Source organism: Podarcis erhardii, assembly GCF_964252035.2.
Source record: "Podarcis erhardii genome assembly, chromosome: 5".
Lineage (NCBI taxonomy): Eukaryota > Metazoa > Chordata > Lepidosauria > Squamata > Lacertidae > Podarcis > Podarcis erhardii.
Genome location: NC_138509.1, coordinates 57125791 through 57149911, shown reverse-complemented (window position 1 = coordinate 57149911; position 24121 = coordinate 57125791). Strand labels below are relative to the sequence as shown.

Below are 24121 nucleotides of genomic sequence, written 5' to 3'. Positions count from 1 at the left end.
TAATTTGCATGTCTCACCAAAAAGGATACTACAGAGCTGGGAAAGGGCAACTCTGAGGATTGAAGGTGGAGAGTTTCCCCCAATCCCATCAGATATGTAAATGAAAACCTTATCATAGATTCCTGCATTGCAGGGGGTTGGACTAGATGACCCTCAAGGCCCCTTCCAACTATAATTCTATGATAGAACCCAAGGCAGAGAAGAGCAGCAACTGTGTTAAGCGTCCATTGGGTTGAAAACAAGGCTGTGTAAGATGTCATAAATGACATTGCAACCTGTGACACTCTCCCTCTAGGTCTGAAATGCATGATAAATTTATATTGAGGTCTCCAGTATCAATGCTATGTGAATGACACATAAATTAGATTTCCTAAAGGCTCATAGAAGATCATGAGAAACAATGACAGTGACAAGAACTTCCTTAAGTGCACCACAAATATGTCCTTACAAGACTAAACTCTGTGGTATGTAGACTGGTGGTTTTTTTACCCTGTATTGCAGATGGATTGGGCTAAGAGATTCTACTCCTACTTCCCTGTCATTTCTCACCCATGGGTCACTCAGACACCAGTGCTTGCCCATGGCAGTGCACAGCCAGACATTGCTGGTTCTTTTGATTAGTCCTTAGGGTACCATTATGAGCTCTATGAAAGAGATTTCTCTAGTCACCCATTAGGAATGGTGCTGCCTTACACAACTGCGAATACAGTGGTACCTCGGTTTTTGAACGTAATCCATTCCAGACAGTTCGACCTCTGAAATGTTTGAAAACTAAGGTGTGGTTTCCAACAGCTAGGCCTCCAGATCTTGCACTCAGCGGACGCCACGTGGCATGTTCGACTTCTGAGGAGTGTTCAAAAACCGAAGCATTTACTTCCGGGTTTATGGTGTTCGTAAACTGAAATGTTCATCAATGGAGACATTTGAAAACTGAGGTACCACTGTATTAGGGGATGTCACTCTTACCCCTTACTCCAGTTTGACAAAGCAATAATAATTTCAGATGGGAGAAACCATGATCTAGATTTAGCAAGAGACTCGTGCTAGTTCAGACCAGGAGCAAAACAACTATTCTTGTACATTGGAGAAGGCAAGACTAAACTTTCTAAAGACTATTAAGGTTGTACTGAAACCTGTCCTCTCACCCACCACTCTTGCAGGAGGCCTGTTGCCAGACAGGTGAAATGACAGTGAGACAAACACTTTGCTCTCAGGGCAACAGGAGAGAGTATGGACAAATTGCAATTCAACTTCAGCAGAGGGCACTGTTTTCCTGCAGGTTCACATAAGCAAACAGCAAAGTTTGGATGAAACAGCTCAGTTATTTTGCACCAGCAAGGTGTCATTCAAAAGCTCATAGGCTGTAAGCCATAGTTAATTTCTTTTTAAAGAAACTATTGGGCATTAGTTGTGATATACTAAGGTTTCTCCATTCAGCTGCCTAGCCCCTCTAATACCATAGCAGAGAGACCATTTGCTATGGGCCAACACTAACAAGTTGTGGACTGTGATTGTGCCCCAAAAACCCCCCAAAGGAACTGAAAGCATCTCCTAATGTCATCTAAGGAAAACCCAAACCCAAAGGATTAACCAATAGCCATCATTTATATCTGATGCTCAGAAAAAATACCCTTAATTCTATTTATATAGATGTATTTGAAACGTGATTTGAATTTGATGTAATTCGGGTGTAACAAAGAAGTTTTGTTACCTACCTCTTGAAATGGCAGCTGCACTTCCTGTCCCCTCATTATGACTGCTGATGCCCTTCTGGCCGTTGCAACTATTGGTAGGAAACCACCCTCTAACCACCCCACTGTCCAGCCCGACAACATCATTCCCCACACAAGCCAAGGGCACATTCCGATATACCCCACCCAGACAAACCCAACAGATCGCTGTGGCTCCTGTTTATCGATCATTGTTTTTATATATAAATATAATTCCATTTAAATAAGATCTTTTTTTACAGCAATTGGAAAACAAACCATCAACGCCAACGGAAAAAACAACAACCAAAAAGAGAGAGAGAGAAGGAAATGAGCATGGAGCCTGTGGCTGCTCCGGAGGGCCGGCCGGAGGTAGTTGCTGAGTCGTAACACTGTTTCTCTGCTGGGCTGGGGAGGAGGAATCACAGAGGGCAGTTAGGGGGTTTAGTTCACAGCAAAGTGGGCTCCCTGTGCCCTCCACCCTGCCCTACACGGAGCTCTCGTCCAGCTTTTCTACCAGCTGTGTGTGTTTCCGCTTCTCCAGGATCTTGCTCAGCTCCTCTGTGAAGGAGTTGTAGAGCGGAGAGGTGCACGGCTCCTCATTCTGCCGCAGGAGCATGTAGCTGTTCCCGTTCATCTTGCGCAGCATGCTGGGCAAAGTGGTGATGCCGTTGGTGAACTCGGCAGGGAGCGGAGGAGGGGGCGGCGGTGGGATGGGGAGCGTTTCCTTGGAGGGCGATGGCACGGTGGGGGCTTCCCCGGGGATGATTTGCAGGCAGCCGTCCAGGTAGGTGCCCGGGTCCTCCTCCTCCTCCTCCTCCCCTCCTTTGCCCAGGCAATTGGAAGAGACCGTCTGCAGCTCCACGCTGGGTGCCTGGGGGACCCCCAGGCTGTACTTGCCCCTCCGCTTCTGCAGGCAGGAGACATAGAGCAGCACGACGCTAAGCACCAGGCACAGCCCCCCCAGCAGCGTGATGACGGCAATGTAGATGAACCTCACGTCTCCGTAAGTGGCACTGGCGGCGTGCCAGTATGGGTGCGACACGGTGGATGCCTGCTGTGGCACTCGCTGCTCAGGGAGCACGTTCAGGGTGTAAGCAGCCACCAGGGCCTGGAGGCCGTTCTCCTCCGCGTAGCAGCGGTATTCCCCGCTGTGCTCCGGCTGGGTGTCCGTCACCAGCAGCCCATCCACCCCGAGGCGGAAGCGGCCCTGTCCGTCCTCCGCCAGCACTTTGGTGCCGTTCACCAGCCAGGTCGCCCGGGCCAGGTTGGACATCTGCTCGCAAGGCAGGAGTACGTCATCACCACACAGCACTGTCCGGTTCTTCTGCATGGGTGTGGCTGCAGGAGACACAAACACACGTAGTAAGCACCAAATTGCTGCCCTACCTGAGCCGCAACAATTCAGGTGTCGGACTGGAGTGCCAGTTAATACTCTGGAAGAGGCACTCTGGGCTCTCCAGCTGAGGGGGATGGGACACCCAAAGGGTTTGATGAGGGTTGTTTTATTTTTAAAAGCGAAAGCGCTCCTTAAAAGTACAGATAATAAAGGGAATCTGAGGCCAGGCTCTAAAAAGTTTAGATCCCTTAGTTGGGATAGGCACAGCCCCTATAGTGAGTGGTTAGTATACAGAACTGTCCCATAAAACACCCCTCATTCATGGCTTTCTCTTCCCCCTTTCCCTTACTCCACCCTACTGCAAAAACAATGAGTGTAAGAATAATTTTGATTAAAGAAAAACCCACAATGCAAAGAAATGTATGTTGTCCTACTTAATTTGCACTACTTTGTGTCCATAATCTTGTGGTTTTTCTGTTGTTGTTTTACATAATCCTGTGCTGGAAATATTCTGTTACCGTATTTTTCACTCTATAGGACACACCTTGTTTTAGAGGGGGAGAACAAGGGGGGGGAATTCCCCCTCTCTGCGCAGCGCCCCTTCAGCGAAGCGGCAGGAGAAACGGAGCCCCTTCCATTTCTCCTGCCACTTCGCTGAAGGGGCGCTGCGCAGAGAGGGGAAGAATTTTTTTTTCTTGTTCTCCCCCTCTAAAACAAAGTGCATTCAGTCGCCTTCAGTAAAGGCAACCCGAAGCCTCCGGAGCGCAGCCTTCCCACTGCTCCCAGAGCTTGTTGGGGCTGGCGGGGGAAGCCCGGGTTCTCCCCGCCCCCCCAGCCCCAGGGACCACACATTCGCTCCAGACATTTCCCCTTAGATTTTAAGAGGAAAAAGGTGCGTCTTACGGAGCGAAAAATACGGTAATTAAGGAAAACAAACTTTGAGTCTGGGTGGGAAGAAGGGAAGCTTGCTCCTCTTGCAAGCAAGGGTTGGAAACAGATGAACAATTCCCCTTAGGAAGGAATCATCCTCCATTCTCTCAACCCAGAGCACCAGACCAAGGTAGCAGAGGCAAGGCTCCGTTGGCTTCCAGAAGAGGCAGTATCAGAATCTTACCCTGGGCAGAGTCGTTCGAGCAGCCCACATTGCCATGCACAATGTCCTGGATCAGCAGACTCCTAAGCCAATATAAGCAAAACCTTGATCAGCTGGGGAAAGGCAGCAGCGCAAAGATACTCAATCTCACCGGCATGCAGCACACACCTGATGAAATCTGTGGGCATTAATACACTTGTGGGCAGAATCTTGCATGCTCCAGCAGGCACCCCTCCCCAGCATAAGCACCCCAATATGCACAGCTGCACAATATCTAAAACACAAACTGCAGGCTTTGCTGAAACCTCCCGAGTCACCTGCATATGTCACCTCACACAAGGGCACATGCACAGCCAGCAGACAATTCCAGCGACAAAATACAGAGCTCTTCAGCGTGATCCCTTTAATTAGAGTATGGAACTATGGCTGCTCAGCTGTAGTCCAGGTCTTAAAGAGAAGGTATTACTAAGGAAGACCCAGTCTGAGTCCAAGTTTGCAGGGGGGTTTTTTGGGGGGGACAATGTAAAGCATGTTTATTTAAATAGGCTTTCAGTGAGTTCCTATGGGATTTAGCAACCTATAGGATTTAACTGCCTGCCCTATCTATACATTTATGCCGTGATTCTTGTAATGGATTTATATTTTAGCATGCACACACTCAAAACTTTCATGGTTGTAAGGCATGTAAATTTTCTGGAATATATTCTTATTACTGTCGCTGACTACAGCTTCTTAGATATCCTGCAAAATCAGAATCCACTAAACCTAACCCGTTTTGTATGAGACAGAGAGACGCCCTGATATGTTTAAAGCCAAATAACAGGGGTGTCCTGTCAAATGCCCACTTTCAATAGGGAGGGATAGAGTGAAGGAATGTTGTTAAGTCTCAAACAAGCACAAACTAATACTCCATTGATCCAATAAACCTCAATGTAGGATAGGTCTCAATGCAGAAGCACATTAGTGGTGCCTTAACAGAGCCCTGGCTTCACCAAGTGTTGGCGAACATTGGTCTTGGATGCAAGCTGTATGCATGCATTACTCATATGTAGGACGTGCCTGAGTACAGACCAGAGTGGGGAGCACATGTTTAACCCACCTCAAGTCATCTTTTCTTTAATAGCTGCATTGAGCATGGTCAATGTATGAGCTCCTCCTTGCCTGCAGAGCATCTGCCTGACTGGGACATCCAGGCAACTTGGTGTCCCAGTCATGTGGAGTTCCAGCAGGAGCTCACACATTGGCTGCCTTAGTCGGACAAACACACCCAATGGGAAGTTGTTTAAAAAAACAACCAAATATCCAGCATTTGGGGAATGAACAGGGTAGGTTTAAAAGTATCACCCTGCTCCAGTTTGTGCACAAGTATACTCCACATGCAAGTACAGTGGTACCTCGGGTTACAGACGCTTCAGGTTACAGACTCCGCTAACCCAGAAATAGTACCTCGGGTTAAGAACTTTGCTTCAGGATGAGAACAGAAATCGTGCTCTGGCGGCGCAGCAGCAGCAGCAGCAGGAGGCCCCATTAGCTAAAGTGGTACCTCAGGTTAAGAACAGTTTCAGGTTAAGAACAGACCTCCAGAATGAATTAAGTTCTTAACCCAAGGTACCACTGCAACACGTACACAGTGTTATATACACTTCCAGGTCTTTGTAGTCAGTTTTCAATTACCTGTCCAGCATCTCGGCTACTTCTCTGCAGGTCTCACCATCCCAGCCACAGTATGGGTCTCGGGCCAGGATACAATCAAAGCAGGAGACATAGCGCTTGCAGGAGGAAAATGGTAACTGCAGGATTCCACTCTGAGCCCCCACATACAGACTCCTCTGCAAAGAGAGAAAAGACAGGACATGCACTCAGCAGAGATGCAAAGGCAGGGAACTGAAACATCCAATTAACTGTTGAAAGGCAATGTAAGGTGCAATGCTTCAAGGCCCAGGTTAATTACTGTATTTTTCCATGTAGAAGACTACGTTTTTTAACCAAAAAATGAGGTTTAAAATTGGGGCTCGTCTTATACATGGGTAGTGCTGAGGGGTGTTATCTTAATTGGAGTTCCCAAAAATAGGGAGCGTCTTATACATGGGGGCATCTTATACACGGAAAAACACGGTATTATTTTTCTTACATTCATATCTTGCCTTTCTTCTGCCATGGAACCTAAGGTGGCAAATACATTGTTCCCAGATAGCCACTCTTCCAGCCACTATACCTGCTTCACTTCAGCAAGGTGGTGGCTTTCAGACCATACCTTGGAATGACTTAAAAGGCAGAACTGGAAGCCAGGATTTTTATAGAAGCTGGGCTCAGCTATAGCTGGTACATTCAATATCATGTGTTGGTAACAGGTAGCTTCAGCACCAGTGTTTGACCAGCAGAGGGAAGCAGGGTACCAGAGTAAATCACTGGGGTCACCCTGCAGCCATTTATCCTTCCCAGCTCAAGGCTATCCTACTGCTGTACACCACCTGGTGCGTAGATTTGCTGCCTCTCCAAAGCCACCCTAACATCAAAAAAAGTCTGAGGGCAGAGTTGCATTCCCTGCTGACCACTCGGAGGGAGATGCTTGAAATGAAAGAGAAAGAACAAAGGCCAGGAAAAGTCCCTCCTTGAGTCCCATCTACATTATTTCCTTTTAACAGCAGCATGACATGCAGGCGTTTGCCTGGCTAAGCTTTCTCCACCCTTTTTATCTCCAAGCCAGGAAAAACACAACCAACTAAATATTTGCATGTCTGGCTGATGGCTAATGCAAGGAACTGGGGCAGAGCCAGTAAAAAACAAAAAAGTGGCAGTCCTAGAAAAAGAGCCCAAAGAGAAAGCAGGAAGGGTGTTAGCCCATGTGGTACCCTCCATATGTAGCTGCACTGCAACTCCTGTGACCCCCAGCACACGGTCAGTGGTCAAGGATGATGGGAATTGTAGTCTTAACAAGATCCAGAGGAGCCTGCAGAACCACACATGACTGCACATATTATAGTACTAAAATATCATCCCACCTGCAGTACATCACACAAATTCCCCTGACAGCTGTACCAGGGAGGCATAAACCTTCACTGTCACACTGAGAAAGGAACTAGGGACTGAGCTGCAAATAGGGCTGCTGCTCTTTTGCCTGACGGGAACTGAAGAATTCAACAGATGCAGCATTTGCTAGGATGGAGGTTCTTACCTAGTGATTTCCCCCCCTCCTGCTTGTCATCATAGAGGCACAAAGCATATTGGCTGGAAGACCTGCTCCCTGCCTTGCAAGCCTTTTCCCACCTGGCCTGTGAGGGTGGGGTCTGGATCAGTTGAGGCTGCTGAACAGACTCTTGGGCTGGGGTGTTTTGTTGCTGGGGGGTTGTTGCTGTTGATTTTTGTGTATCTTTATTTTAGACCTTGTGATTTATGTGGAAATTGTTCAGCTTGGTTGTGTATTTTTTGATGTTTTGTTTATTTATGACTTCTTTCGTTATGCTGAATTTATGTCGTAAGCCGCCTTGAGCATGGTTTGGATGGTGAAAAGGCGGCATGCAAATTATGCATACAGAATTAATTGAATCTGTTAAGTCACAAAAAATGGCAGTCCTTCCTGGGAGCTGGAAAGGGAAGCTTTTAAACTTGTGCAGCTTTGCAAGGAATGTGGAGGAACAAGCTCCAGACTGCTGAGCAAAGGCCTCCAACGAGGCAGGACAGCGCATGACAGGGCCTTTGGACACTGGGTGGGAACCACCTTAGCTACAGGCAAAGCCAAATAAACACCCTCAAGGCACAGTTTTATTGAGGGCTGCCTATTGGCAGAGACAGCACAGAGTCAGAATACATAAGAAAAACACCACCCACGTTCCACAAGCTTATGATTTTTTTTTCCTTCCAAGGTGAAAGGTGTAAAAGGGAACCACACCTTGACAGAGCGTTTGCTAATATGGATAGTTCTTTCCTGTTACAGTGGTATGAAGAAAAAGTGACTATCTTACAACTTTGGTAGAGAGAAGTGTGCAGGACATAGGTTAGCAATGAAGTCCAGACTATCCTGAATTGGTTCTCCAGCTGACATAGGCCTGTTCCCAACATTTGTTTACTGCACCCTTGTTGGTGCTTTGCTTTTTCACAGTGCATGTGTGCCTTCACCAAGAGCATTTGGGTGGGGTCTGAAGCCACATGTACCTGCTTTTTAGAGATGACAAGGTTCTCTACAGGCTGGGGGGCTTTGAAGACCTGGATCTCCTCGATGATGTGGACCATGGAACCAATGACCACAGCCTTGTGAATCCAGCCATTACCTGTTAAAGGGGAGTAAACATTAAAAAGGCAATTTCAAACACAGTCTCATTCTTGACATCAGTCATGCAAGCAAAATTCAAGGTGCTAGCCCTGTGTAGGGTCTGGTTGGCAAGTGAGAGGATCTGTCTACTTCCAGATTTACAAGAAGCCTAAGTGTGCCTGAACACTGTAGAGCCAGTCTATGCTGCAGGACAACAGTTTTGTCACTTCTTTTCCTGTTCTTTTCCTCTCCCCAGAATAATGGGATTTGTAGTTCTGAGAGGAGTTCAACTGAATTCTAAACAGGCACAAAGTTGTAACTGCCCAAGTTCCATAGTGGAACTTCACTGGCAATCATGAAGCCACCACTCCCTTTCTCAGAGCAATTGTCCAGAACTGATTTGATGCTGGGGTTTTGTCATCAAAAAAGCATCACTTGGAGTAGAACTTAAGAGGAATATAACCTTTTATGTTCGAGAGAGACAAAAACCCACAAAGCCTGCCTAAGTGACAGAAAAGGGGCAAAGAAGAACAGGTAATCAACCTTTGATTCTCTGTCCTTTGAAGAGCAAAAGCCAGAAAAAGCAAGGCTGACCTGGGGGGGGGGGAGGAAAGCAACCATACCTGTTTACAGGTATGTCTGTTTGCAGCTTAGTAGTGTTAAGCACAGCATAGTAGCTGTCAATTAGAACTGAGTGGCACTGGAACAGCTTGGGGAAAGGGAGGCTCTGCAGCATACAGAAACCCCAACTGTGTCTCCTTTAAAAAAACACAGGTTTGGAAAGCTTAGAAAGCATAATAGGGTTGCACTCTTTGTCTCCTCTACATTCCAATACAAGGTTGAGAGGGGTGAGAACAACGAGTAACCTCCCTAGATGTGTGTTCTGTCCTAACAGATGAGGACACACAGACACTTAGATATGCATGGGGAATGCAAACACACCTACCTGTTCCCAAGAAGAGCATGTCATACACTCGCCCATCCAGGGCTCGGACTCTGTCTACAGCTACTTGGGTATAAACCGCATTTTTCTTCACCAACAGGGGGACTCCATCCGCAGGCTTCACCTCTTCATACATCAGTGGATGGAGCTTGATAAAATCCAGCACACCATTGGGCAGGTCCTGGGAGGTGTTGTAGCCATTCTTGCGAGCCCGACTGGTGATGCACTGCAGAGGAGAAATGGGTGTTATTTGCACACCTAGCTTCAAGATGCTTCTGGTCTTCAGCTCCCATTATCCTTGACCTTTGGCCATGCTAGCTGAGACTGATGGAAGCTGGGGTCCAACAACAGCTGGAGGACTACAGGTTCTCCACCCCTGCTCTAATAGCTAAAGCATATAAACAAATACCCCTTCTGATACACCAGTTGACAGGCTTGTTGTATTTCAATCTGCAGGTAAGAGACTGAACACAACCCTACATGCAACTCAAACCTAGAATGCCTGTGAAAAGCCTAATTGGAGAATCTTCTACTTTTCTGCTGGTATGGATTTTTTTTGGGTAGGGGAGCCCTCAACCTTCGCCCTCAACCTTCACCCTCAGTATGGAATGGTGCATATTAGTCTGTTTTAGTTATGAGCACTCTTGTGTTCCTTGGGTGGAAGAGAGTGCCTCCCGCCTCCTTTATCTGAGACAAGAGGCAAAGTAAGATGTTATTTATTTATGCTATTCTGTGCATGAGTCACCTAATAAAAAACTGTTCTCTAGGTGACATGCACCCAGACAAATAGATAAAATTTAAATGAACAGCAAAACTATAAATCAGAAAAACCAACACAGCAGTAGATAAAATCCAGCCATAAAGTCTGACACTGATTAAAACCTCCAGCACCAACCCAACAAAACTCAGGTTCAAAAACTAAAAGCCAGCCATTATTCCAAACTGACTTAAATAGAATATTATCAATGATGTTTAAGGGCTATTAAGTTGGGTAAGTAACTTACTGATCCTGGCCGGGGCACTGGCACCTCCCCGGTGTACTGGGACCACTTGCGGGAGGAGTCCTGGTATTCCATGTAGGTCCCTTCAAAGGCTGCCCGCACTTCAGAGATGTTGTACCGGCAGATGGCAGACACCTCCATGCTCCTCCTGAAAGGCATGGTGACATGGTCATAGCACAGGACCAGAGCCTTCCACTTCTTGCTAATTCCTCTGGGTCCACAGAAACCAGGCATGGGAAACCTGTGGTGCTCCAGATATTGCTGTACTCTTTAACTCCCATCAGCCCCAAGCAGCATGGTCAGTGGGCAGAGATGATGGGAGAGCCACACGCTCCCCACCCTCAACATAAAACGATCCTTGTAGCACTATAGGGCCGCAAGGAATCTGAAGATCATCTGGTTTGACCAATAGGGAACAGGTTTCATGAACTAAACCCAGATGGCTCAACAAAGTCTATGACATTGCATGTTGGAGGAGAATGCAATAAATCCTGGGTATCGTCACCAGCACACTTGACTTACAGGAAAATTATTCTCCCATTCCAGATAAACGGATTAGATAGAGCCTAAGATTGGATACAACCTGGCCCATGAATGAAGCATCCCTGCGCTTCTCTGCAGAAAACATTTCTTGTTTCAGGGACAGGCAGTAGCCTTAAAAAAAAAAAAAAAAGGCCACAAGATCAGCTGCAAAATCTATCTTGGCTGTGGAGAGTTAGGTCATGACTACAGGGTTCTTAAGTCTAGCAGTTAGCAGCAGTTGTTTCTACCGGTAAGGCAGCATTCTAGCAACCTTTTTCTCAAGCAGTTGGCTGCCCAGGCACTGCCACTTTATAGGGACTCTAATGCAGGGGTAGACAACCTAAGGCCCGTGGGCTGGATGCGGCCCAATCGCCTTCTCAATCCAACCCACAGACGGTCCGGGAATCAGCGTTTTTTTATATGAGTAGAATGTGTGCTTTTATTTAAAATGCATCTCTGGGTTATTTGTGGGGCATAGGAATTCATTCATATATATATTTTTTCAAAATATAGTCTGGCCCACCACATGGTCTGAGGGACAGTAGACCTGCCCACTGCTGAAAAAGGTTGCTGCCCCCCACTCTGTTTTGGCAGAATGTCAGTGGAGCCAGACTAGCAGCCTTTGATAAGGGAGAACAAAAGAAGCAATTCAGGAGTGAGTAGCTGCTAGGTGACTGGAGTGGAGATAGAGAAACACGCATATGTAAAAGTTTTAAAATGTTTTACACATTTATATTAAAAGTAATTGAACAAGTTATTTTAAAAAGCATGAGCAGCTGATGGTACAAACAGTTCTTATATACCTCACTATAGATCTGGAGTGTCCAGATCCACAAGAGGATGGGGCTCCTATAAGTTTAATGGCTGTATGGAAGAGGGAGTTTCAGCAGCTACACCTCCTGAATTTCCCTCTTCTACTCAACAGTTAAAAGCGCAGTTGTTCTGTCCTCCTGTGCATCTGGCCAGCAAGGCACTGTCATCCACTACCCAAGACTCCACTTGCCTCTGAGAACCTTTGCTTGAGGCAGCCAAAAGCTCTGGTGCCATAAACTGTGCAAAGGTCTGAGTGACAGGGCAACACCTTTAATCCCTTTCACTCTCTGCTGCCAGGCGGAGCTTGGAAGAGTAATCAGTCCCTGCACCAAGATGAAATGGCTCACTTGAGAAGACTTGTGCAGCTGCTGGAGCGTCAGCAGAATTTCCCCCAGCTATGCTTATGCCTCCCACCCCCACCCCCACCCCTTTGTTGGGAGGCTGTATCTGAGCTGTTATTTAAAATTTTCTGCAGTGCCCCCCAATGCAGTACTGCTCTGAATCATTATGGGCCCAGCTGCTCAGCACTGCATTGCAGTGGTGCTGCCTGGTACTTGCTACCCCATTGCCACTGCCGAGTAGGTCTGCTGGGGCCTGCCAGCTGGCACTCTGGCCTTTAAAACCTGGAGCCAGTCCTGGTATTCTGTACCTGAACAAGACTATCTCTCAGGGTCCCTGCCCTCTCTTTGCAGCTGTATCCCCAGCATTGTTTTATTCTCTCTATAAACCGCTTTGAGTATTTTTTTTCTTTCAATAATCTAGTGGTGTATACATTTTATGAAATAAATAAATAAATAAATAAATAAATAAATAAATAAATAAATAAATAAATAAATAAATAAATAAATATCACACCTGTCCTTGCTACCACTTACTGGCTATCATTGCATCTGTCTTCCTGCTATCCCTCCATGAACTTCCAGCCAGTATTTGGAAAATGTTACCTTGCACCTGTGTGGCCTTTCTGCATGAGAGATACTGGACTTGGGGGGGGGCGGGGAGTCTGGATTCACCATTAGACAGGGGAAAGTCCGCCTGCCCCAGGCAGCAGATTTTGGAGGTACCATTAAACAACAGCAAATTGCTGTCACAGTAGCAACATTTATATCTTCATTCTCAAACACCAAAATATTTTGGGCCATCTCCAACTGGACTCCTTTATCCCTGTAGTGTTAATTCATGCTGATGCTTGCAAATGCTTGCTTCTCCTGCTGGACTTTGTGCTGTATGGTGAGTTCTTAGTTTTGCACTCTTCTCTGGATTTGGCAGTGGTCTCCTTTACACACCCTCAGTGCAAAGCCAGATCAAGAGAATAGATTCCGAGTAAGTGGTAGCTTTTGCTTCTGTGACAAATGAGTCAAATGACTTTCTGTCACGAGCAGGATATTCCTGTGTAATCCTGGAGGTTTCCTCATTTCCTGTCATTCTGTGGGGAAGACTGTCAGCCCTGCAAAGCCCCCTGGTTTTCCTTCATCGTCACATAATAACAACAACCAGCTGCCACTTCTGCCCCAGTTCTGTCTCTTTAACCATTCCCCTGACATCCCCGAAAAGGCCACGTGCAAAATACCCTGTACGTTCTCAATAGCCTTTGAGATGTAACGGCCAGTGCTCATTAATAAATGCCTCTGATGTTCCGCTACCCTCTCATGAGGATGGTAGCTCAGTGGGTGCCATCTTGCTGCCAGTGTGAACCTTCCACTTGATAAATGTTACAAGCACAAAGCTACTAATTAGCCGAGGACAACTTGTTAAAATTCATACTACCATTAAAAACTAACAGGAAATGCAAAAGGCTGGCTATGACTTCAGACTGGGCTCAGTCCACAAACAGTGAAGTCGCACAGCGCCTATTGCTGTGGTTAAAATCCGTATGGCGAACAGTTTGGCCCTTGCTCCCAATTAAGCCAAAGTGAGCCCTTCCAGAATGCTAAGCTGACTCCCCTTCCCATCCCACACCACCTCCTGCATAAGCAGCTATTATTAATCTATTCTACGGATGCTCACCAATAGGACTTTTGTCTCACAAAGTGCTCAGAGTGTCCCATCTGTTCCTTGCCCTCAGCAAGAAACACTCAGGCAAACTGAATTAGTCACAAGTGCCAAAATACTTACAAGGGCAAGGAGGATTTTGCTGGCAACCAAACTGAAAGCCTCCATCCACCATCACACCACTGACTGGAGCTCAGGTGGGATGAAAGCATCAGTGGACCCCGTCCAGCTTAAAAGCACAGGCAGGCCAGCCTTGGAAACAGAGGAGCGAGCCTCCTGCCTCACTCAGAAGCAGAGGGCAAAAGTATCTGAGAATATAACAAGTGGTACTGGCAGAGCCAGCGCAGTCTTAGCAGCTGAAAGCCTCTTTACTCTGAGGACCAACTGACAATGGCCTTCTTTCCATTCAATGCAAGTTGACTTTCCTTTGGTGTCTTTTATGAGGCTTTGAACAGTGTGGCGTATGTTTGCATTGTGCCGCAACAAGCACTGAAAACCTTTCAGAGGTGGGGTGAATCCATACCTGTTGCCTTGGAATACAGAGACTGGACCAATTTGCCCAAGTGAATGCAGATGCTCCCTGGAATGCTGAAATGCGCAAGGCCAGGTTCCCTTGCTTGAACAGCCTATCTGCTCTGTTTGTGTCCTGCACCATACTGCAAGTCAAGTTCTGCAATGCAGCAGGCAGGAGATTGAGAACCACATTCAGTACTCAAGGATACCATGACACGTCCTGCGCTGTGTTCTGTACCATTACCTAATAATCCCTAGCATTTAGTTTGTCTTTTTTGCTGGTGGCAGCACATGGAACTTGTGTAATTCAACGGACTCCATGTATCTTTTCGGAACGGTTACAGTTACTCGAGTACCTAACACGCAGTTAGCATGCTTGGCTTACCACTGTGCTGATAAAGTGAATGTTGCATAGAAGACGGTGCTCCTCCAGTCGCCACCATCCAGACTGAAAACATCCTTCAGTACCTCATAGTAAGGAACATAGCAGGCCAACCTTGCTTTCATGAAGGATGTCCATTTCCTCTGGAGAATCTTCTTGCCACCAATATCATTCTGGAATGCAGAAAAAGAAAGAGAGGCAGAGGCTAAAGCCAAGTCCCATTTCAGTTTATATCTGTTAGGCAAAGCCAAGCACAAGGCCAACTCTGATTCCAATACAATGGAAAGGTCCCATTTGAACAGTTTCACCGTGCATGAAAAGCCCAAGGACAGTGGGGGAGGGAACCACAAATGAGCAATCAATAGTTTTGTGGCTCCTTGAAGACCAACTATTTTATTATGGCACAAGTTTTCATGGACTATGTTCTGCTTCATATATTTTATGAAGCGGACTATAGGTCCACAAAAGCCTATGTCATAATAAATGTGTTTGTCTTTGATGTGCCTCGAGGCTCTTTGTTGGTTTTGCTGCAAGAGGTCTACCCCTCTGGAAACTGTGGTCATAAACAAAGGGAATTCTATATGTGAACAGAACGTTCTGCACTAATGTTGGTTTGCTCCAAGCTGGGACCAAGGTCTTCTAGGATGGCTCCAACTCATCTTCAGTTGGAGCTTTACTGAAACAGATCAGCAGCTTCTAAACATTTACATCAAAATCATTTAAATGCACATCACTTGGGAAACTACATGGGTCTGCTTATGGCATCTGAAAAAAACCACCTATTAACAAACCAGGATTAACAACTTAGTTCACTCTAGGAAAGACTCAATATTTTTTCAAAATTACTGTAAAACGAGCCCCCTGAACATCTCTCAGTGCTATAATAGGGTAACTAATCTGGGCTGATCTTTCTGAAAGCAAGTGTTTCTGCCTCCCTGTGAGTCAAACACAGCAAGACCAGCATTTGGAGGAGGATTGAGAGAGGCTTGATCACCCCTCCCCCTCCCCCCCCCCCCCCGACAAAACCCAGGATCAGAGCACAATGCCAAGGGAGCTTGTGTATTCCGGATAAGACTGTTCTCCTTCCAAGATGCAACTGAAGCCTCAGGCCCTGGAGAAAACAAGCAACACCTGATGCCAAAGACACAGGGCTCTGGGTGTAATGGCGCACATCCCTTTCACAAACGGTTGGCGCTAATCTCCCTTGTTGCTTTGTTTCTGTTCGTAAGAACCTGGTTTCCAATTTGATTGTACATAGCTTTAACATCCTGCTGCTGACTCTTGTTTCTGCCTCCCTCCCAGCGCTTTCTCCCTGGGAACATACTTATGTGCAGTAATCAAATAGCCTCTTAACCTTGTGATCAGGCACACATCTCAAGCTCCTTAAATCTCTCGTGGCCAAGCTCACTCTCCCATTCCTCTCTCTCTCTCTCCCTGCCTGCTCCAATTTGCTGCTGCTGCTGCCCTGGTTACAAGGACTGAGGTATAACCAGCCAAGGTGACTGATGCATAAATTCAGAGCCACAAGCAGAGTCCTGGATGCTCCCAGGGCCCAGAACCATCTGTCAGAACAGCTGAAAGATGGATCCCATGCAGCCTTGTTGACTCTGCCCTGCCCTCACTTAGATGCACTTGAAATACTCTGGCTTTCAAGCCACCGAGGCTTGCATTCATAAGAGGTTGGGGGTGGGCAGCATAGCCTCCGTGGGAACGTGGGTTTCACTGCAACGCCCTGGGCAGAGCTGGCAGCACCCAGAGGAGAACCAGTGGAAGGACTTCTGCTTTGACAAGCCTCTCTCTCAAAAACCTTGTGAGCACCAAGTCCAGTGCTAACTGCCGCAGTCCCTAGAGTGATAGGGCTCATTCTGGGGCCAAGGGCACCTTGCCATGAGCACAGACAGAAGCCTGTATCACCTCTATCTGAGCTATTTGTGCTCTGGCATCACATGCAGAAGAGATTCAGTGCTCGTCCTTGCAGTATACTGCAGTTGGTTTGGTTAGCCCTTTTCATTTATCACATTTGCATCCCTCCCCCCCAGCCTGCCACCACCCTCAAGGCAAGGGCAAAACTAGGTTTTCTTTCACCCGGGTTTAAGACCCAGTTTGGCACTCCCCATGTGCATTTGTGTATACACACACACACACAAACAAACAAACACACATGCTGAGATCCTCAATGGTGCCCCTCTGGAGGTTTCACCCGGGATAAAAAAATCTAGCTAGCTTCCCCCGCACTGGAGCTATAGCTCTTCTCAAGGAGTGCCCAAGGGACTATTTGACATTATCCTTGCAACAGCCCTGTGAGATAGGCCAGGTTCAGAGTCAGGGACTCTAAAGTTTTCTGGCTGAGCAGGAAACCTAGGTTGTCTATCCCAAGCACGTGTGTTTCCTCCTAAGTCCCACTGAACTTGGTGAGGCTTATTTCTGGGTAAACATGTTGGGGTTGCTGTTGAAGGGGGGGGGGAGAGACACATTTGCCGACATCTGCTTTTAACTATGGATCGCTATGACCACTCTACCCATGAAAAAGAGGACGTGTCCTGGAAAAAGAGGACATATGGCAACCCTAGTTAGGATCATACTGCAAATCTCCCTGGTCCAAACTCAGCCCTCTGTACAACACTGTCTCTTCCTTTCATTTTGGATGCTTTGTGGCACCTAAGCACCAGTAGCTAGTTTTGCTACAGCAGTGAACAACACAAAGGGGCTGTAAAGGGGTTTTAGCCATGGACACTACCCATCTCAAGAGACGCAACAGGGTAATCAGGATAGAACAGTAATAGGCTAACAGGGATAATCATGGTTATATTTGCCACAGATAAAACTTGTGAATAAGGCTTTGCAATCTAGAACTTGAGCAATAAAGGGCTTGGCAGCGTGCAAAGGGAATCTACAGGTGGCTGAAGCAAAGCACCAGGTCCATGCAGGGCTAAAGCTGAGGCTCAAGCCTCCACAGCTACATACTGGGCTGACCAAACTGCACTTCAGCCTGCACCTCTCAAATTGCTCTGTGCACTGCACCCCATCAGGATCTTGCTTAAGAAGTGGCCCTGCTCCCTTCAGTCAAATATTCAACTCTAGTTTTAACTGAAGATACACACCAGGCCTGAGCATAACCTGCCAGCACATGCAGCATTCAGGTGCAAAAGCAAGCTGCACCTGCTGAATTTCTCTCTTGCGCACAACTATTAAAAGTGCAGGAGCCATCTGGTCACCCTACCAGGAAAAAGGGCCTTTGGGTCTTCATTCATTCATTCATAACTTGGATGAGTTACTACCTCTCCCTATAGCCTTTCTTGGGGTGACTGATTCATATATATGAGTTGCCTGAGCCTCTTTATACATAATGTCAGAGATGGGGGGGGTTGCGTAATTCAGATTTTAAATTTTTAACATTTGAGGTAGTCTGTCCCATGCAAGGCTGGCTCTATGCTCAAGATCCCCAGGTGCCATTATCCAATGTTTGGGCACTTGGGCAGCCAAGCACCTGGGATTTTTCTAGTGTTGCTTGATGATACTTATCTGCATAGCCTAGTTCTTTTTCTTTGAATGTAGAAAGTCAGCCATGTGTCCCTAAAGGTCCAGTGTATAAACACCACTTCAAGAGTAATGTTTTTGTTTGACCTTTCTGAACTGTTATTTTTTAAAAAGACTGGAAATGACTTGTTCAAAAATAGTTTAGATTTCTATATTGCCAAGCCATGGGAGAGAAGAAAAAGAAAAGACGGGAGGGGGGGAACCTACAAATACTTTTGCAAGGGATAAAGCTGTCAAAACAGAACAGGGAGAAACAGCTGGGGGGGAAACCCTTGCCTAGGACTACATCCTTGATGCAAAGCTCACCCCCACAATTCCTTTTAACCCAAGATATCAGGATGTCCTGCAAGAGATCTTCCATGACACATCTCATTTGATCCCAAGCTCCCTTTTAGATTAATGACACCGTAACTATAGGGCTTAGAGGGGCATTTTTAAATGAGGAGAAAGAGTCTCCCCACTACCACCAAGCACTCCTAGATAAAATTCTGAATTAATCCTCCTGGTGCCCTTCAGCACACTCAAGCTTTTTCCAACACACCAATCTCTTTACCTTGCACACTCGAGCCACCCTGGCTACTCTGGGCACTTGTGCCTTGTCAAATACAGAAGTGCTCTCCTCTCCTGCTCTCTCGGTGAAGAAGTAGTAGATCTTGTCATCATCGCCCACAGGGTTGCGCACACTCTCCCTGACCAGCACGGAGGCCACAAACTCAGCATCTGAAAACACCAAGGAGAGAGGGAAAGGGTTGGCACAATATTTAGGGGAGAGCTACCAAAGGAGGCACTAGATGGTGTTCACACAGCAACTCTAAATGATCTCAAGCCTGGGTGTCATGGCTATGGGATAGGCAACAGAGAGGGGAACTAGGAACAAACTGGGTTCAGATCTATCCAGGAGTCAGTTAGGCTCCTTTCTGCAGTGGAATAGGACACGCTCTGGCTTCAGAGTTGGGAAGAGTACTACCACTACCTAGGGCCTTACAAACACAAGACTCCCTCCACCTCCAGTGTGGGAAGAGACAAGAGATCCCAGAGGTACTGCTCTGGGATTAGTGGGGCTTACCATTCAACCAGTGCAAGGGGGATTCTTCAGTCTTCAGAATCCTCTGGTGCCTGTTGCGTCGGATGTCTGGCAGGCTGCGGAATTCGTAGCGCGTCGCCGTATATAAACTGCCATCTGCGAGACAATGCAGCAAAAGTAGTAAGGAAAGGCCAGTTTTCTGAATGGTTTTGCTCATGGATGTGTCTGATCAATATCTCTCTAACAAAGCTTGGCCCGAAACGCTTCTTTCCTTGTTAAGCTAACCCTTCTGCACCTGCTCTAAGCAGGAAGAGCACACCCTTGATAACAACCACACCCGCTCCCGAGATTTATTGACTTTGGCCATTGTGTGTGCCGGTGCATAATAACTCCCTTACAGAGCTAGGTACCAAGAGAGCATTCGAGGAATAACCAGAGCATCACCTACCCATGACTTCCCTGTCATTTTGTCATGCAGCAGCACCTGGTTGGTTTATGACTCCGGCCACATTTAGAGTGGAAGAGAAGCAGCCGCACCATGTGGCTAGAGAGGCCGAGGTGCTGCACAGGCAGGGAGATTACAGCTGCTCTGACATCAAAAAGAGCAAGGAAACTTAAGTGCTGGAAGGGATGGGGGAGATGGAGATGCAGTGGGCCCTCAGGTGATGGATGACGAGCGAGCATGGCCTTCCTCTAGAGCACCACACCCCCACTCAAAGGAGGCACTGCCTGCTTCTCCCACTCCAGCTGGATTCCAAGCCGAACTGTTATATGGAGGAGAAATCACATACATACCCACAATGAGACCTGTGTAGCCCCGGGCAGGGTCGTAAGGGCATTTTTCCTTCCCTTCCTCAAAGTGAGAGGGCAGTGTGAACTTGTTGGTATCCTGCAGAACACAAAGAGAAGAAACAGATCAACCTCTGGGCAGGGGATCACAGGATTTGCTTGCATCCATTAAAGTAATCAATACCTCTGATGATCCTGAAGACCAAAGGCCTCCACTTGGAAACAAACAAGTAGGACAGTTCTTTCAGAGGGAAGAGAAGAGACAGGCCTTCAGGACCCGTCAGATCCTGCTCTCCAAAGGTAACAATGGGATGCTTTTTGTGGCAAAGACTCTCATTCCTTCACAACCCTCATTGCCCAAGGGTCTCCCACTGAGCTGAAGTTCCAGTAGTGCTGATTGCTAGGTCTAGGCCACATCCACACCATACATTTAAAAGCACAGTTGTTTTTTCTCAGCACTTAGTTGACGATTCCGCAGTAATCTTCAGCAGCTTGTCATATAGGTTGGTGGTATTATGCCCAATGTTCAGACGAGAGGTCAAGGTTCAGAGAACAACAGCTTAGCTCAGATGAGCCAACAAACTCAAGGATGAGCTGAGATGTGAATCAGGGACTGCCAGCTCGTAACTCATGCTCTGGGCATTACAACTTGTTGCCATTTTTATATCATTATCTTCACAACAATCTCTTGAGATCACCCACTGGGCTGCCACAGGCATGGAAGTTCAAGGCTTAGCACAGATCTAAAACCGACATCTGCCACTTCCAAAACTTAACGCTGTGCTCTGCATCACACTGATTTAGAAACCTGCATGAGTACCATCACAATGTACGCAACAGAATCTGGATGTTTGGTGAAATATTTATTTATATGCCCCCTTTCCACAGTGAGCTGTGCCTAAAGTGGCTTACCACAAATACACACTTATCTTAATTCAAAGCACTGAGGTGGTGATAAACTGTGTCCAGTTGCTTCAGTTTCTATTTTGGGCAATCAAACCATCCAATTCTCCACTGAGAATATAAACAGTCCTTTGTTTTATGTGTGCTTCTTTCATGTTTGATTCCTCCCCCCACCCCATCCCATTTAAGCTGGTGTCAGTGAAGGAAGTGTGTTTACACTGAAACGCAAACACTGATGGGAATGCATCATAGCTTTATTCCAACTTCATGGAAATGTTTTCACTGATCTCTGCCTTTCCTAACTTTCCTAAAATAACTCCAGTAACTCCCTCTGATTATAAAAGGAATCCAAATACCAAGCGCCAAAGAAGAAGCCTGATCCTATGTATGCTTGTTCAGATTTAAAGTCTTGATATCTATGTGACCAATGGAGCAAGTTAAGTGTGCATGTCAGACAACTCCAATTACTGAATCGCCAACTGGCTGCCAGGCGCAATTCAAGGCACTGGTTTTCACCATAAAGCCCTAAATAGATGGGACCAAGGTATCTTAAGCACTGCCGCCTCCCACCTGAACCTGCTCAATTTCACCAGTCTTTGGAGGAGATCCTGTTCAATTTTCCATTTGTAGGGTAGCCCTCTGTTGTACAAAACAAGCCAGGGATCAGGTCCAAATCTTCTTATTTCATTTTTTAGTGATTCAGGAGCTTCAGTCAGTTGGATCTGAACTTTTAGCTAAAAGAAGAAGGACCATTTCTTGGATAGGATTCTGATTATACCATAATTCTTGGCTCTGGGTGTGGTGTGCAGTTCAAAGTGCAAACTAACCTGGGAGAGCAGTCTATACAAACATGGATCCCAATATATAGATGCTGAACTCTGAGCCTCAGCTTAGCGCTGACCCAAGATAAGGCAGGTGAGCACGTAGAACTTCTTGCCTTTCACCAGTCCATGAAGACCTCCAGGTTTTGACAGACTGTGTTTGTGTGTGTTTTAGCATCAGTCTGAATCTAATGTTGTTACTGGGTTTTCTTTCTTTTTGGTCTTCCCACTGGCTTTACATTTTGCTGCTGTTTTGGTTTTCTCTTACGTTGTTTTCTTGTTAGAGTTAATCTTTATTTTATTTTTGCTTCTCTGTTGGTCACCATTTGATATTTTTTGAAAAGCAAGATAGATAGCAAAAGAGGATTGTGGTTGATTGTAGCATTCCAACAGCAGAGAGTAGCAGAACCTGCTGCTGGCTAACAAATGGCACCTTTTCCTGCTGTTCATAGAATCCATAGATCAGTCAAAAATGCTGGGCTCTTTTCCAAACAACTTATTTCCAGCAGGAGACTAATGCATTGGAGGGTGCTCAGATGAGAGCACCAGGCACTTGTGGAGGGTTTGTTTGTAAAGAAAAGAGCAGGAATGCAGGGAATTCTTTAACAGTTTTGAGAACAGGTATTATATAGAAAACCCGTGCTCGGGGAGGGGGGGCGCGGAACAGAGGAAATGATTAAACCATCAGTATGTATGGTACTGGTGGCTTTTTTAAAAAGTGAACAACTCTACTGGTAAAGCAAAGAACAAGAAAGAAGAGGTGGATGAAGGGGCTGCTAAACAGCAAAGTCTGTGAGGGTAGCTATCCTTCAGGAGCCTCTTATGGCCCAATCAGTATCATAACAGGTATGCTTTGGGTATGATTCAGAGATAATGGATATAAAAAGGAGGCAGTGTGGAAAATGTGTGGAAATTGTGTGGAAAATGTCTTGGCCAGAGCAGATTTTCAACCCTAACTGATGGATTTAAGCCTTTAGTTAGGCAGAGATGAGGCTAATGCTATCAATGTGTTCTCTTTCAAGCTGCCCGGTTTGCTTTGGAAAGGAGACCCCTGGGACAAGCTTCACAAAGCCCAGCTACTTTGAAGAAGCTATTCAAAGGTCACACATGTATCACAGTCTAAGCTGAGGCTGGGGTAGCGCCACTGTAACTGGTTCTAACCCAAGTGTATTTTACACAGAGATTCAGGAAGAGAGGCAATTGGGCAGTGAAGCTAAAAATGGCATGCAGAAATGTGGCAAGGCACAAAAATGAGCACAAGATAGATGAGGCTGTCTAGGGCAAGCTCTGGATTATAGAAAATGTTATTAAAATAGAAGATGATCCATCTAAATGACTGTTTGAACAGGTGGCAGGTATCTAGAGGCTGCAAATTGAGGGGGGAGGGGGAACAGCATCTTTGTTAGCCAGTAAAGACGATTAGTTCAATGAAGGATGTTACCTCCTTGTTTCTATGACTGCTGCGACTCTGGGGAGCAACATGTTTCAAAGAATGAGGGCTGGTGGGACTCTGACATCCTGCATAAACATGCTGAGGAACTAGTACAGAGAGGTTCTCTAGCCAATGTGATCAATCTAAAGGTGGAATGCTCTCTGAAGAACGGCCAAATTAGACTACAGAATCAATCACAATGTTCTTTGTCCAGCATGACCAATAGTTGATGCCACTGGTTTTATAATCTCTCTTCCTGAAAATATAGCCACTCTTTAACTCTGGAAGAGCTAACACTTTATTTCCCAGAGAGATGTTCAATTATCATTTGACAAATTTGTCTAAAATATCATGTGTTGGTGTCAATGACAAAAGACTACATACTTGCTTTCTGATCTTTGACCCTAACACTCAAAACATCACAATAATAGCTACCTGCTGCATTATTGGAATTCTAAGGCTGCATCCTTAAATAAATTTACTTAGGAGTGAGCAGCATTGATCTGTACGAGACTTTGTTCTGAGTAAACTTACAAAGGATTGCATTGTTAAGTGTGGAACGTGAATCAATAATTAAATAAAAAATAAACTCTGGGTGAAAAACAATCATTGGCAAAGCCAAACCTGGACATTCTCCTATTGGTGGTCCAGCCCTGGAAAGTGAAATTTCACTAGGCTCCAACAATTAGTTTTGGAACAAAATAGTAAGCCTTAGCTTTTTGACTCTGCTGCTTTAAGCATGATGCAGGAAACACTACTGGGTGGTAGAGGAAAGTTCAAATAAGTCACTTGCAGTACTGGCAACAGAGCAGAGGTATGAGTTTAAAGTCCTCGATCATCAGAATAAAGTGTTCTGGTGAGTTGCCTAAACTGACAAGGTTCTCCCCACATACATCACTAGTAGGGCGATGTGCCTCAGGTAGGAGGCCTTGCCATCACTGAAAGGGTACAGTTTGCCCCTCTGTTCTTTTTTATTGCTTTCCTTTTATTAATGTCTGTCTTCATAAAATGAGAGGCAAATGCTTGTACACAAATTAACAAACTGCAGACACTTTTTAC

The 24121-nt window shown here is 46.1% G+C and overlaps 1 protein-coding gene across 1 annotated transcript in view; it reads right to left on the bottom strand.

Moving 5' to 3' along the window:
- Nucleotides 1-2038: 2038 nt before the first annotated feature.
- SEMA4G (semaphorin 4G) overlaps nt 2039-24121 on the bottom strand; it is a 96829-nt gene continuing 74746 nt past the window's right edge. Inside the window, exons 8-17 of the mRNA XM_081863964.1 lie at nt 19913-20006; nt 19160-19273; nt 18647-18813; nt 14560-14729; nt 10338-10482; nt 9337-9559; nt 8294-8409; nt 5816-5970; nt 4163-4224; nt 2039-3050 (exon numbers count right to left, since the gene is read on the bottom strand). Of these exons, the coding sequence (XP_081720090.1) occupies nt 2197-3050; nt 4163-4224; nt 5816-5970; nt 8294-8409; nt 9337-9559; nt 10338-10482; nt 14560-14729; nt 18647-18813; nt 19160-19273; nt 19913-20006 (2100 nt within the window). The 3' untranslated portion in view covers nt 2039-2196. The remainder of the gene's footprint in view (nt 3051-4162; nt 4225-5815; nt 5971-8293; nt 8410-9336; nt 9560-10337; nt 10483-14559; nt 14730-18646; nt 18814-19159; nt 19274-19912; nt 20007-24121) is intronic.